Source organism: Stegastes partitus, unplaced genomic scaffold (assembly GCF_000690725.1).
Source record: "Stegastes partitus isolate 25-593 unplaced genomic scaffold, Stegastes_partitus-1.0.2 Scaffold1, whole genome shotgun sequence".
NCBI lineage: Eukaryota > Metazoa > Chordata > Actinopteri > Pomacentridae > Stegastes > Stegastes partitus.
In genome coordinates, this window is record NW_007577732.1 from 771,142 (window position 1) to 786,265 (window position 15,124).

At 39.7% G+C, this 15,124-nt stretch overlaps 1 protein-coding gene across 2 annotated transcripts in view; it reads right to left on the reverse strand.

The window, feature by feature from the left end:
- The window catches only part of LOC103371009 (phosphofurin acidic cluster sorting protein 2), a 53,441-nt gene that overhangs the window by 18,979 nt on the left and 19,338 nt on the right, over nt 1-15,124 (reverse strand). For both annotated transcript variants that reach the window (XM_008300323.1, XM_008300253.1), the window contains exons 2-5: nt 14,350-14,437; nt 4,445-4,534; nt 3,108-3,233; nt 1,254-1,416 (exon numbers count right to left, since the gene is read on the reverse strand). In XM_008300323.1, the coding sequence (XP_008298545.1) occupies nt 1,254-1,416; nt 3,108-3,233; nt 4,445-4,534; nt 14,350-14,437 (467 nt within the window). The remainder of the gene's footprint in view (nt 1-1,253; nt 1,417-3,107; nt 3,234-4,444; nt 4,535-14,349; nt 14,438-15,124) is intronic.

The following is a 15,124-nucleotide window of genomic DNA, read 5'->3' on the forward strand; positions in this document are numbered from 1 at the left end:
AAGACGTTCAAAGTTTCAAACAGACATCTTTTTTTAATGCTTAAAGAAAAAAAAAAGGGGGGGAAGCAATCCAAGGTCACTGGCTTATTATTCCTGAAAGTCAATTTTCTTTTGGAATACAGAATACCTGGGGAGTAAAGCCTCCTACACTCAGTATACAATCTTGGTTTTCTTTAGTAAATATTGTTCTTACGCTGCCATCAGAAAGCAAGAAGTGTTAAATACACAAACCAGTGTATTGCTTCTACAATGTAAATTATACTTTGCGTATATTCTGTAATTTTTTCACAGATATCAAGGTGAGGCCAAAGGCAATTTTCCATCTTCCCTGGATACAGTCGTTTAATTTCCTATTCTATTCACTTCAGTAATGAACTGTTTTGACGACATGGCAAGAATAATGAGCTAAATATATGGTAATGCAAAACTTTTTCTAAGGACATAATTAAATGCTAAATTTGCTTGCTGAAAAGTAATGAAACTCTTATGATATGCAAATTAGATTGCTGAGCTCTTTTTAAGCGCCATGTCTCACATTCTCATTAAGTTTTAATGGCATTTCAGTGATTGGAACGTTTTAGTATTGTTCTTTTTATATTTTATTGGTTTGAACAAGCATATTCCTAAAGTGGCAGATTTTTGCAGGAATTGACAGTTGAGGGCAGATAAGGTGATGAAAAACCTTTGTTTTTTGTAACAGATAATTCCGACTTCCTTTTGCCTGTGAAACATCCTGTTCTGTGTTCCTAGATGGGATGGATGCTATTAAGAATCACTGCAGAGAAGAAAGATAAACATCTTTTCTTCCCTGAGAGTGACACTAGTTTAATACTTGGTGCATGAGCTCATCTGTTATGTTTGAATGGCCTCCTTAATAACATCCAGAACACGAGGGATCAGCACAGCAGGATGAAGGCATGGAGTCCGAATAGGGTCCAATATTTCCTCCGGTCCAGAATTAGAGCAGTGTAAGGTAATAGGCCCTACATCTGTTCAACTCTCAAATCAACATTACAACCATAGCTGAAGAGAATAACATATCCCTGGCCATAGAATGGCCTGGGATTAATAGAGTTTACTCTGTCCTCAGTTGGAAAATAGAAGCCATGTGGAAGGAGGGAAGAGAGAGGCCTGGGTAGGGAGGGCTGGCTCCAGGGACTAGGCTGAAATTACAGGCAGGATTTGGCCAGGCAGCATAGGTACAGGGCTGTTTAACAGACCCACGAAGGGAGGCAGGAGATGGTGGTGCCCACCTGACGTTTTGGTCTTGCGGCCAGCTTGGCCGCTGCCGTCCTCATGGTCGATGGGCTGGCTGGACAGAGAGTACACGCTGATCTCCGCCACACGTACTGGCGCCTCCTTCACGTTGCTATGGAGACCGAGAATCTGTCCTCCGTCTGTCGGGTGTTGCATCACCTGGACATAGTTCACCATTGAGGCCATGCATCAATTTTAGCATGCATCAAACCGGCAACAGGCTCTAATTCAATGTATAAGAGACACTTTTTCATTTCTCCCCTGCAATGTTCTGGATAATATGATCTTTTCTAAAGCAAACACAACCCAGGGCTTGATACACAGATTTGAAACATCCAGTCCTCTTTTGCTGAGATGCCTTCATGTCTTGTACACCTGCTGCGTCTATCAATCAGTCTGCAGAGCCATGGTGCAGCAGCAAGGAGTAAATATTACAAATAGAAACTCTTCCTCAAAAGACAGGCAGGATGGAAGAATTTTATTTCTGTCTTTACCGAGCCGATAGTGATCCAACAGAGATTAAAATGGCTTCTGTTACACTGCTTTATGCTCACAGAGATTTACCAACTGATTACAAGCTGACAGCCATGCTATCTCTAAATAGATCTTCATTAACACAGCACTGCTTTCCCGTTCTAAAGTCTAAATGAGCCAAGCCAATTTGCACATATCATCCAGTCAAACAGTGTAACACAGTGTACATAAACTATTCTGAATCAGACGAGAAGGAATGAGCCTTCATTCTAAGCTCTGTCTGGGGGGTACTTTCAATATTTCACTTGATAAATCGCTGTAAAGGGAGTGGGCTCATTTTCCACAAACATCAACAGGGGCGCACTTGTGTGCTCCACGCAAAGTCCAATGTGACTTCTTCCCACACAATGCTTCGATAGTTTCGGAATGAGGGCGCAAGAGGGTTTACTCTGCAGCAGATGACAACATAATTACCCAACAGGACCCAATAATGGTCAATCTAGCCTTTATTCATAGAAGTCTGTGGGTTTGCTCCACTGCAGCAAACACCAAAACAGCACAGCACTTGAGTGGTATTTTAAAATACAATAATGCATTGGTCTTGTTTTCAGACGTCAATCAATTCTTGTCCTGGGGCTACTGCTGGAAAATAACTTTGGACAGCGCGTCAGCTGCTGTAATTAGAAATGGAGAAATGTCACCTGTGTTTTCTCCAAATAAATGCGACGCTCAATATCTAAGTCTAATTCTCCCCCTTTATCTCTGTCTCTCTCACACACAAACATCGAACTAATCACATCCAAAGCGAGGCATTGTTATCGATCTATATCTGCTATATAAAGCCCAATCTCCAACCATTCGCCAGTTACGATCGACAGTAGTATGCCACTGTGGAGTATAATTGGCAAACTGAAAAGTCCTCTCTGCATGTCCAGCTGAGGACTGCCCTGACATAAACTGATTTCATTTAGAAAAAAAACAAACAAAAAACAAACAAACAAAAAAAAAACATAGATCATATAGCTGGACTTCAAACAAACATCCAGCTCCCAGTGCATTACTTCTTCACTGCATGGCTGAATGTACTGTTTTTAGAAAAGTACATATGGAGGCAGATCCAGATGGTCTATAATCTCACACAGCAGTATGTGCGATGGGAATGAATCATCTAAAAGAACGTGTAACGCAGGAGGCCTTCTCTCCAGCAACCAAGACGCGACACACAGACCCTAATAACCATGTCAATCACTGTCAGAGGAGAATCACAGGCTCTCACCGGCTCGGAGGAAAACGACGCTCCTCAAGAGAAACTAAACGGCAGACAATGAACCATGAGAAGAAATGAGTGATGCCCCGGTTGCGGCACTATGTATTACCTCAGCCATATTGATAATCCCCACGGCCAAAGTTTTGTAGCCCAAGATGGTTCGATTCTTGTAACGTTTCCTCCTCTGCAACATAATCTGCAGTCTGTTGGCATCCCTCTTCAGAAAATGGGGATACTGAAAATGAGAAAAAAAATAAAGAGTCAGATAAACAATGCGAGCCGCAATACATAATCATAAGCCATTAAATGAAAACCCACATCCAGAGTTATTTCAGCACATTCAACTTGTTTATCATGCAACTAATTAGAAAATCAATTCCTCAACAGCAAAAAACAGTGACTGCATTCAGCTTCTGTTTGTTGAAAATTACGTTTTAGAACTTAACTACATAATTCAAATAATTCAATAAACATGCATTTGTTTCTCTTTATTGTAATTTCCTGTCTTATATCACATCAAAACAGACTTTTCAGTGTCCGGCACAGCTGTAAGACTTTAAACTTTCTGGATTTGAATGAGTTGTCTTGATGCTATTTACTTCTAGAATAAGTCTTTTCTCTGTGATTTCATTCCATCAACTTGTTTTCTGCCCCACAGATTATTGCCACCAAATGCAACATTTAATGTGTCCAGGCCTTATTATTACAGCCGTCAGACTTTTTCACTGTTTCACCAGCTCAATTTGGTTCACTTAGATTGCCAGGCAAGAATAAAGTTCTCTTGACCGGAGCTGATGAATTTATCGAAGCACAGACTTTATTTCAGAAGATTTTTATGTGCTCTCTTTCGTCTCATATTGTCTTTGAATGCCAGAATCTTTATCTTTTCTTTGCTTCTAGGTCTATAACATTCACACAATAAGATCAAATTTCACAAGTTGGTCGAACATCACTGCTGCGTCTTCCGCGTCCAAAACTGTCCAGACTTCCCTCAACAGCTGGTTCATTTCAGCTGATTCTTCTCTCTTTATAAAACTCACATCTGCTTTCTGTAACTTTTCGCTTGTCTCAGCTTAGTTCACCTCAACAGCTGTCTAGCTATTCCGATCCACATTTGCTATTGTTGTTTCTGTACCTCATTATATTCAAGAACAAACATAACAACAGCAACTCCTGTCTCCTGACAGCATGAGGGGACACGAAACATTACATAAAAAATTAGTCGTATGGGTTTATACAAAACAAATGTTAATTTGATTTCTGCAAAATACAGTAGACACTGATACATGAACATGCATGGAAATGACTTAACACTTTTGGGAAGAAAAAAGAAGTTAACACTAAAGCAGTTAAAAAAAGGGGCACCAGGGTGACTAACACAATCTTGCCTGTCAAGTAAGTGTCATATCAGTGTGAGATTTCACAGCGTAATGTCAGAGAGCTTGCCTGCAGTGAGAATGTGAGCTCCAGATCTGTCTCCATCAGTCCGCTGGGTGGGAGGACGTACTCGCTTGATCTCAGAAGTCGCTTAGAACCCTGGGCAACAAATTAAAGCGAAAAAACTCATTGTAAGCACACAAAAGATACATGCAAACTCGCACTCCTCACAGCCTGGAAATAACACATGCCTTGATGTTGGCCCTCTAAATAAATCATATATATCACATTTATTTATTATTTATTATTGTTTGGATTATGTAGTTTCTGCTCGTTGTACGATGATGTACCCGTGTAGGAGAATAACGATATCACTGATCTTCTGAAATGACGTTGTTGCTAAAACTGTTTCAAAAGTGTAATTGGACATAAAAAGAAGGGACAGTTTTTGTAGTTTTGTTCATTTACATTTGGACAACATAAGAAGAGAATTGGCGAAAAAACCCAAAGCCATTTCACAAAAAGCAAATTCAAAGATCCAGAATACAGACATCAAGAAAATCATCAGATGCTCCTCACTTGATGAATAGAAACCCAATGACTGGCAATTCTTAACCCTCCTATTAGCTTTGGGGTCAATTTGACCCCATTCAGTGTTGAACATCTCTAAATAAGTCATTGACATAGTTTTTTCCCCAGTTCTATTTAAAGGGCTATTTACACATAAACTTGGGTGACAATTTCAATTATGATAATTTTCTGGAGGTTTAAATTGCTGGGTTCAAATTGACCCCAAGGATAAAAGACACCAGTAAATTTAAAGGTCATAGGGGAGTTAAAATGGTCATGTAACTGCTTTTAACAGCTGAGGCAAATGTACCTGCAGTAGCTGTGTCATTTTTGCCATAACATTTTGGTAACTTTGGTCATGGCCTGTCCTATGTTTATATTTGTTTTGAGTTAACTGAACAAGTTAAATTAAATGTTGGGTGACAATTTTAGTTTCATTTTATTATCTAACTAGGTCAGGTTAAGTGGCTGAAGCAGAATTAAGCTGCTGTTTGCTTTGATTTACGAGTTAAAGACCCAGTGTGTAGGATTTAGAGGAATCTGTTAATGGAAATGGAATATAATCTTTAGAATTTGATTTTCTGTAGTGTATAATCACATGAAAATAAGAATTGCTGTTTTATGGTACCTTAGAATGAGCCCTGTATATCTACAGTGGGACCTTTTCTACGATATCCGCCATGTTGCGCTGCCATCTTCCAATAAAATAATCTAAATGGATTAACCAAACACTGACTGTAGAGAGCCTTTTGTGTTTTTAGCAGCTACTGTAGGTTTTACACACTTGGCTGATTGCAACCTCACTGTTGCCACTTAAGTCTACACACCAGACCTTTAACTATTTTGTGACATTCCTTTTGTAAATAGTGATGATTTCATAGCTGCCATTTTTTTTTTTATTTCAAATGTTTAATATTTCCCTCCTCCCAAAAACACTCTTTAACCCCACTCACATTTAGCATCATGTTGCTCCTGTATAGACACAGGAATGACAAAGCTTCACTAAAAGATGCACTCAGTTGTCAATTCACTGTGTACCCATGCTCAGATCAATCCAGCTGATCTGACGGCTGAGACATCAATACAGATGTCGATGCACTGAAATCAAAATATTGACATCAGCCATGACAGAACCGCAGTAACTGGTACCTTCAGGAAGGATATAGTGTGGAGTTTGATCAGCGTGTGATTGAATTTTGTGATCATTGTGAGGCTAGTACTGTTGAGTTGTACTGTATAATATTCAGAAGGGTTTCCAATATTTTCTCACTGAGGGTAGATAAAATAAAAACATTCTAACCTTCAAGAAAATTGGTACACTTGATAAACTGGCAATTGAGTGCAAGTGTTTTCATAATACTAAAATGCTCAAATCTGAACTTAGAAAGGACTTTATTGGGTGAAAAGACAGACATTGCAACGGATTCAATATCATGGCTCCAGTTAAAATTTCAAGCGGTCTCATTGGTGCGAGTGTATGATGATCATTAAGCTGTATTAGTGTCACTGTAACCGGCACAGGCTGCTACCGTGTTAACCACAGTGGTGGAAAGTAGTACTTTTTATAACTTCGGTGTATTTACGATCTTCTTGTGAAAAGTGAAGCACACCTAAATGCACTGTTTTTATGCTCATAGAAAAGACTGCATGTAGAAAAAAAAACCCCACTATCACAGTAATACCTTATCTGGGACAAATCTGACATTAGAACGCCCTAGTTTACTCTTTTCAAGGTCATTTTTGGTCGCACACCTGTCTGAGCACACCACAGTCACCAAGCAGCATCTACCGCAGCCTGCAGTGTGGGGCGTTCAGGGAACATCGGTAAATTGTAGTGTCTATCGATACGAAAATGTTCAGCAAGTCATAGGTTTTGCATGTGACAAGGTGAGGAGGTTCGACCAAATGAGAAAGTTGGTGAAAAAGTTAATCTGGAGCCCTGAACATGCTTCATTTGACGATTCTTAAGCGAAAACGTATCCAGACAACGGTGACCGATTCTTCGAGCCTTTTTTTAGTACCAGCCTGTGTCAAATTCACACATTGATGCAGATTCACACCTTGCAGTAGCCCGGTACAAACAGTCCTCCACTCCTTCGCTACTTTCTAGAGATTTCTTTCTAGAGAGCTATTAGAATAGGTGCAATCGCTGGTGTTCAGAGACTTAAACAAACATGAAACTAATCACAAACCTGCTATATGCATCTTAGAAACAACTGGCTAGAGTTCCTAATCATACCTTTAGAGGAATATTTAGTAGAAATACACTGAATTTTGATAAATTTACAAAGCTATTAGATAACATTTGGTTCAATGTTATGCAGTTCAACATGTAATTAGAAAAGCAAATGAACTCGTGTAATGTGACATGTCTAAGTGGAATAGCTTTAAGTGCGGCATAAATGTACAAATGAAAAGTATTACCAGTATAAACAGTGCATATAAGCATGCAAGATGTTTGGATATCTATGATGAACATTTTGTTGCCAAGTATCTTTATTGGGTATTCACAGCCACTCTGTGCTACTGGAAACAAATTTAGTTTTATTATTCAATGCTCGATATTCTGATTAACAAACACTCTTCACTTAGGCTAATTCTGGGAGCTGGCACAAAGTTCTTGTTGCCAAACAGCACACGGATTTACTTGCCACGGGGTTGTGGCAGTCTCTTCCATATATAAGGACACCAACACAGTGTGTCCCCAGAGGCCCTGTCTCAGCCCTTTGCATGTTTCTCTTACATGCCTCGGATTAAAGTCTATCGTATTCTTTGTCAAGCGGCAGATTAATTCTTCAACCAAGCTTCCTATTTCTACAATCCACTACCTGTGAATCACTATTGTGCGATTGTGAGGACACAAGCTGCTTGTCAGGCTTCTTTGTCTCATGACTTCATGTCAAGCTGTGGGTGCTGAAAACAGACATCTGTTATGTAATATATCTGGCAACTCAATGACGTAAAAATTTAATAAGACCTCAAAGCTTATTTCAGGTATCTGCTACACCTGCCAGTAGAATTAAGTCAGACTAAGTGAGCAGTGTGGAGCAGTAAGAATATCCTGTATCTAGCTTAATACCCCGGGAGGAATCTCTGAAATAGTCCTCTGCAGCGGGTACGACATTGGATCCGAAAGGCATCAGAGCTGCCAATTCATGTAACAGACACCAAATAAAATGGCTGGGTGTGTGCTGAGGAATCATCACACGATACCAGAGGGGTCATCTTACGGTGCAAAAATCTTCAGGTCAGGTGGCCTGTGAACTCCTGTTAGGTGTGAATGCATGTATCTGTCAGTGTGTTGTCCTTGACATGAACCGGCTCCATTTTGACGACACAAACGGTCTTGTTTTTTATGCCCAACACACGTTGCATCACACACCAGCTTCCATAACCTCTAACAGAAACTAGCAGAGGGAGAAAATAAGTGGATGATTTTAGGTCTATGCTCAAATAAAAACTGTGAAAATCAAATGTGTTAGCTAATAGTTTATCAATAATTGTTCAGTTAACTGTTTCAAATTTGAACCGATATAAGATGAAGTTAAAAAATCTCACCACAATAAATTAACGCCAAGTGTATCATATTTGATACATGAGTTTTTGAGACCTCTACACTATTAGTGTGACATCCGTCTTATGAAAAACCTGATGTATGCAATCAGATGCATTTAGTGCAAAGATAATCCACCATAGACAGCAATTCATGCACCAAAAATCCCAGATGTAGCAAAAATGCTACAAATTTAAATTCATACATACAAATTGATAATTAAAAAAAATTTTATTTTTTTGGGTCAAAAGGTTCAAAAAATTCTCCAGTTAAAAATAAATAAATTCTGGCAATTATTTTATGGTTCAGGCCTTACAGAGTTAAGCATCATAATGTCTGCAAAAAGGCAAACATGCATAACCTCTACCTCGACTACTTTGTTACCTACGTCTCTTGTACTGAGAAAGCAGCAGAAGACAGTAAGTGTTCAAGCTCGTGGCCATGTGATAAACAATCCTGCTATGATATAATGAATCATGACAACCATTTTTCTAAGCATTTAATTTAGGTAGGCAACATTTGGCTGTTTTCCACTGCAGGAGCTGGCAGACAGCATGAACCTTTGAGTGTTTTCCGACCACAGGAACCATCCCTGTAGAACCTCGTTCAGGAGAGAAAACTAAAAAGCTGCTGTGCCAAAGTGATTGGTTAAACTTACAGAGGAAAATGCCAATTGGTCAACGACTATCTGTTGTTATGCTGGTTCACTCAGAGTTGACGCTGCGGTCGAAGATGTCAGATCCTACATTGCAATGGAAACAGACTGACAGTTTACACCACGTCACACCTTCCTCAAGTCTGTTTTTCCGGCATACAAAAATGAAAATTCATCAGATTCTTAATTTGTCATGCAGAAAAACATTTCGCAAGCGGGTTCAAAACTGTCAATTCTACACAATACGAGCATGCAATACTCAGAAACCCCACAATTAGCCTCCTTACAAAGAAGAGGAAAGCCTTAGAAGAACATTTGCTGCAGCGTCAATAGTCTAAAATGCACAAGATTAATTGTTAAAGACAAAACACTGAAGAACTAAAGGTGACATAGGAGTAAAAGGATATTTGGCTTTGCTCATACTTGCAACCATTCAGGTGTAATAAGCACTTTTTCTATCCAACCTAATGGCTCAATATGTTTCAGACAAGAACATGCTGACAAAGCCTTAACAGTAGCTGCGCCCTTGCTTTGTAAATACATAAAAAAGAAGGGTAAATCTCTGTCTTGGTCTGACCTTGTCACCAACTTGAACTCCACAAAGAGGCCTTGTATGCACTCTTTTCTCATGCTCAGTGGTTAGTACAATGAATCAAGGCACAAAAGCCGAGTACTCCGAAACTGCATGACATGCATTAACAATACAGAGCCTTGGCAAGGAAAGCTTGTACTGAATGTCCTTTGGCCCCCCTTTCTCTCATCCTCTCTCCCCGGCTACAAGCTTCTCCACTGTCTTTCTGGGGCCACATTGGGGGATTTTACAGCCCCTCTACCGAGCTCTACAAGCCTGTGGGAAAACAAGTTCAACTTTACACTTCTGCTCAAGGTTACCTTTTTAAACATGTTAAATGCGCTAAACTGGCTCCCTCTGTTTGAAGGAATCGGCAGGAAGGAATTCAGGGTCAGGACAAGAGCTCAATATGCAATTGTAGTAAAGAGGTTTCAAAGGCATTTTGAGGGTTCTGCTTTAACCCGACATACACTGACACGCACAGACACATAATTAAATCATATCTAAGTGTCCTGCAGATGGAAGTGCTTCGGACAGCAGATTGCAGTGAAATGAGAAGTGCACATGCTTCTACCTGACATTCATGTGTGGCTTCAACCTCAGTCAACTGCACAGAGAAAAGACAGAACAGAAAGCTCATGGGGTGTGCGTGCAGTGGCACAGCATACTGAAACCCAATGTGCAGGAAATGTAGCAGAGGGTGGTTTGAGCAGGCCTAAGCTGTTTGAAGAGACCCAGTTGTCTCCCAGGTGAGAGACAGAAGACTATCTCCAAGGGAACACAGAGCTATCTGCAGACAAAGCTGCAATATCATCATCCCTACTGCTGTGGTTTTGGGAGACCATCCAAATGGTTAGCCATTACAGGGGTTGTGTGTGCATGCCGGCCACTTAACCTGATGAGCCCCAGAGAGAAGAGAGACGGCCACTGACCGTGTTGAGCAGGCAAAGCGATGACATGCGGTAATCAAGCTTTGTCATTCACCGTCTGAAAACAAAACCCTCCTATTCCTCTGTCATCTTCACCGACTGTCTCTTTATCCCCTCAGTGTCTCTGCTCTCCCTAACCAAACCTGCTGGAAATTGCATTTAATGCTCCAGTTCCGGAGCCGTAGTGAACACAGCTTTACTCGACTGTCCTCCGGGCGGCTCAGCAGAAATGGAGAGATTTCACGCTCTGGAGACAGCGTAGCTCATGGATAAATCCACACTTGGTTGGTTGGTTTCTCCTTCAGGATGACAGTAACGGGAGGATGATTTGTTTCTTTTTAAATAGAATCACTCAGTATTGCATACAATTTCAATTATATGTCATAATGAGGGGGGAAAGTATTGAGAGTTGGACTGAAAAATGTTCAAATATCAAGGTGAGAGGATAAAAACAATGCGACTTTCTGAACTGAAAACTACTGAAAGTATTTGGTTTGCCTACCCACAGTACTACTACTCACCAGGTGCTTCTGTCTCTTTAGCTTTAGAAACATGAGTTGATGTTTGAAGGCTCATAGCCAGACTATAAAGACATACTTGTATCATTTGTTCTCCATGGAATCAGCTTAACGACGATGTGAATGTTGCTAACAGTCTACCTCAGTCACTCCATCTTGTGCATCTTCACAACAACAATTCGCCAAGTAAATATCAATTTTATCTGGTTTTGATATGAAGCCAATTTGTTATTGCACAGTTCTGGAAATTCAGAGTAATATGTTTTCTGTCCATCTTTCCATTCAAGCTGTTGTGAGCAGTGATTGGCTGCACTCAGAAAGGTCGGCATAGTGTGTGTGCTTGTCACATCTACACAGCACAGAACATACACAACAATGAAGGAGACACGCACAAAGCAGGTTTTCCTTAATAATGTCAACACGCCTTTAAAGAGATTGACATGAAATCTTAGCTATATGCCATTTTATGCAATGTATTAATCATTTTCACAGACCCTATATGAAACCTAAAACCAGCATTTGGATATTGCACTATATTTGTATGATGTAAAGTGCGCAAACAAGCAAACAAACATGTACAAACAAAATGTGTAACTCTTTTCTCTTCAGCGCTCTTATTCAGTTGATGTAGTGATCTAGCTTAGAACATTTATCTTTATTTACATGCATTTAAATATTTGATTTAAAGGTAGTTTAATGACTCCTACTTAAACTACTTGTACAAGGCTACGTTCAAGCAGTGTGCTTGTATTTGTATTTGTATACACTTACAGTGTACTTGCTGGTCTTAGCTCTCTCTCAGGAGCAACTGTTTCAGAAGCAATGAACCATTTACTTTACAACCACGACTAGACTTCCTGCTGAGTGTGTGCTTTAGAACTGTGCAGACTAAAGGCGGAATCAGTCTGCCACTAAAAATCAGTCAAGTCCACAATCTGAAAGACAGCTGAGCTGCAATTTATACTACAATATTTCACATTGATGTCTGTTTCCATGACTCTGATGTAAATCAAAAATATTAATAGTGACATGGTATAATATTAACGTCCTGGATAACTTGTCACAGTTCCTCTGTAAATTTAGGCTGTCTTAGTTGCTTGTGTCTTTCAATGTGTTCCTAAAGTCAATGATGCTGAGGTCAGGGCTCTGTGAGGGTTATACTATCTGCAGCATGACTCCTTGTGTTTCTTGCTGAAGACGGCAGTTCTCTGACTTTGTGTCGAGGGCCTTTGTCATGGCGCATGATGTATTTTTAAATAATATGAAGTAAAAAACTATATATTTTGTATTTTTACATAGCTAGTTACTTTTATTACATACTTCAATTCTATTTAATTTGATCAAAAGGTTTTATCCAAATTTATGCACATTCAAAAAAAAATACATTTAATCAGCAAAAGAAAATGCAAATGAAAGCCTGTATCCATCCACAGTCGAGATTAGCTGCAGCTTAGCAGCTGGTAGTTCTAATTTTAGTTGATTTAATGGAACCACTGCAGAAGAAAAGAACGCAACAAGATGATGTAATTGAAAGACATTCAAACCTGAAACTATGAAAGACAATGTAGAACACATAAGGGCTGAATAATTTGACGAACATCTCATTGGGATTTTTCTGACAGGTACTGTGATTACAATTTAAACTGTGATCTAATGTTTTAAAGTCAAGCTTCACCTCAATATTTACTGTGTAATAGCTGTAAAATTTGATGATGCAATTTTGATTTGAAATGATGGAAATATGAATATTTTGTTTCCTGTGCTACAATGCTACGATTTTTTCCTCACTACCCACAATCTGATGTTTATTATTTTCCATCTCTTTACTGAAGCATCTGCAAATATTTAAGTAATATGCTTCATGTATATCAAAATTTATTTTGTTTTAAAGTTTCCATTACACTGTGTTTCACGGTTGTGATGGGTAAAATTTTCCACCTCATCCAAATCCATCCATCATCTATACACCGCTTAATCCTCACTAGGGTCGTGGGGGGGCTGGAGTCTATCCCAGCTGACTTAGGGTGAAGACATGGACACCCTGGACAGGTCGCCAGTCTATCACAGGGCTACACTTAGAGACAGACAACCAAGAACACTCACATTCACACCTACGGACAATTTGGAATCCCCAATTAACCTCAACATGTTTTTGGACTGTGTGGGAGGAAGCTGGAAAACCCGGAGAGAACCCACGCTGCACGGGGAGAACACGCAAACTCCTCTCATACAAATAAAAAACAACAAAACCTCTTTGCAATTTTCATCTCAGTTTTTTGTATGTGGATAAAAACCCCTCAGGCAGGGCTCCAGACTGCAACCATCTTGGTTGCATTTGCGACCTTTTTTTGAGAGTGTGCGAGTGAAAATCTCAATTGGTCACATTAAGCTGTGTTACTGTGGCTGCAACAGGCGCAGGCAGCTGCTGCATTACCAGTAGCGGAAAGCAGCACTTTTATAACTTTGGTGGACTGTGGCAGAGTGCATGAGGGTGGACAAATCTGGCATTAGAACGTTCTAGTTTAACTCTTTTCAAAGTATTTTTTGGACACACACCTGTCTGAGCACACCACAGCCTGCAATGTAGGCCATTTAGGGAACATATATAAATTGTAGAGTCTATCGATAAGAAAATGTTCAGCAAGTGATGTGTTTTGCCTGTGATCAGAAGGGAGGTGCGACTAAATAAGAAAGTTGGTTGCATCAGTGCCACCAGTGACAAAGCTAGTCTGGAGCCCTGCTGAACTTAGATATGATTTCAAGTGTGACATTTAAATAGTACATAATGTAACTACCATATAAACTGCTCAACATATATGTTGAATAACAACCCTGATATTAGGCAACACATGCATGCACAAGCAATCAATGAAAGTTGTACAATCCGCTTTAAGGTGCTAAGGCTCTTGCTTAAGAGTGATAATGCTAGTCTGCCATTTAAAGCACCTGAGTGGATGTGAGTCATCACATCTCTCTGTGCAGCTAAGGAAGTTTATATCAACCAGCAGGATTAGCAGCATGTCTTATCAACATCTAGGCTGTGTGATTAAATCCAACAGAATACAGGAAAGAATTGAGAAACAGTGATGCACAGACTCCAGACGGTGACACGGTGCTATCAAGTGTCTTGCATCCTCGACTGTTATTCCAATCACACTTGGGAGTATAACCCACCCACCTGTATTTTCACAGCTATAGACAGGGAGTTCAGCTCTTTATCCAGTTCTTTGAGGACAACCAGCTTTTTCAGTGTGAGGGTGCAGAGCCTGTGGAAAAGAGAAACAGAAAATTTTGAGTGGAGTTGACACAAAGAGACAGATTGGTCGCACAACTAACAATATGAACACCTTCATGACACTAGCGTCTGGGGAGGAAGGCACCGCAAACAAAATGGCACTCATTGCCACCACTTTTTGTTTCAAGTGTGTCTTTTCTTTGGTTTTATATGAATGATAGTAACAAAAGACAGCATCAAGGAATAATCAATGCCAAGAAAGTGAGTCAAGAGTTGAGAAAACAACTGAGTAATCAAATCTATTCAGCCTTGTGTCCCTCTTCATCGGGGAAAACTCTACGACATTTTGTAAATGGATGATGCACAAAAGTGCTGCTACATTGAGATTCATGTTGTCTGCTTAATGGGCAATTATTTTTATGGAGAATGACGTAGCACAGATGCTTTGACAAGCGATAAAGCAGTAAAATATTGTCAGTCAGCCCTGTCTGAGCATGCTGCTACACATTAAAATGTTGAGCACAGACACTTATGTGACTCACTGCCATCTGTTCAGTATTAAAAAAAAATAAGTAGGAAACATACACATGACTCTAAATAAGTTAAATAAATTGGACTTTCTAATGCGAGATAACTGTCAAGCTGTTGTCAAGAATCAGTGAGGCATGAAGAAGCCATTAGATACAGCAAAATGTAATACGTGTAATCAGAAAAACAG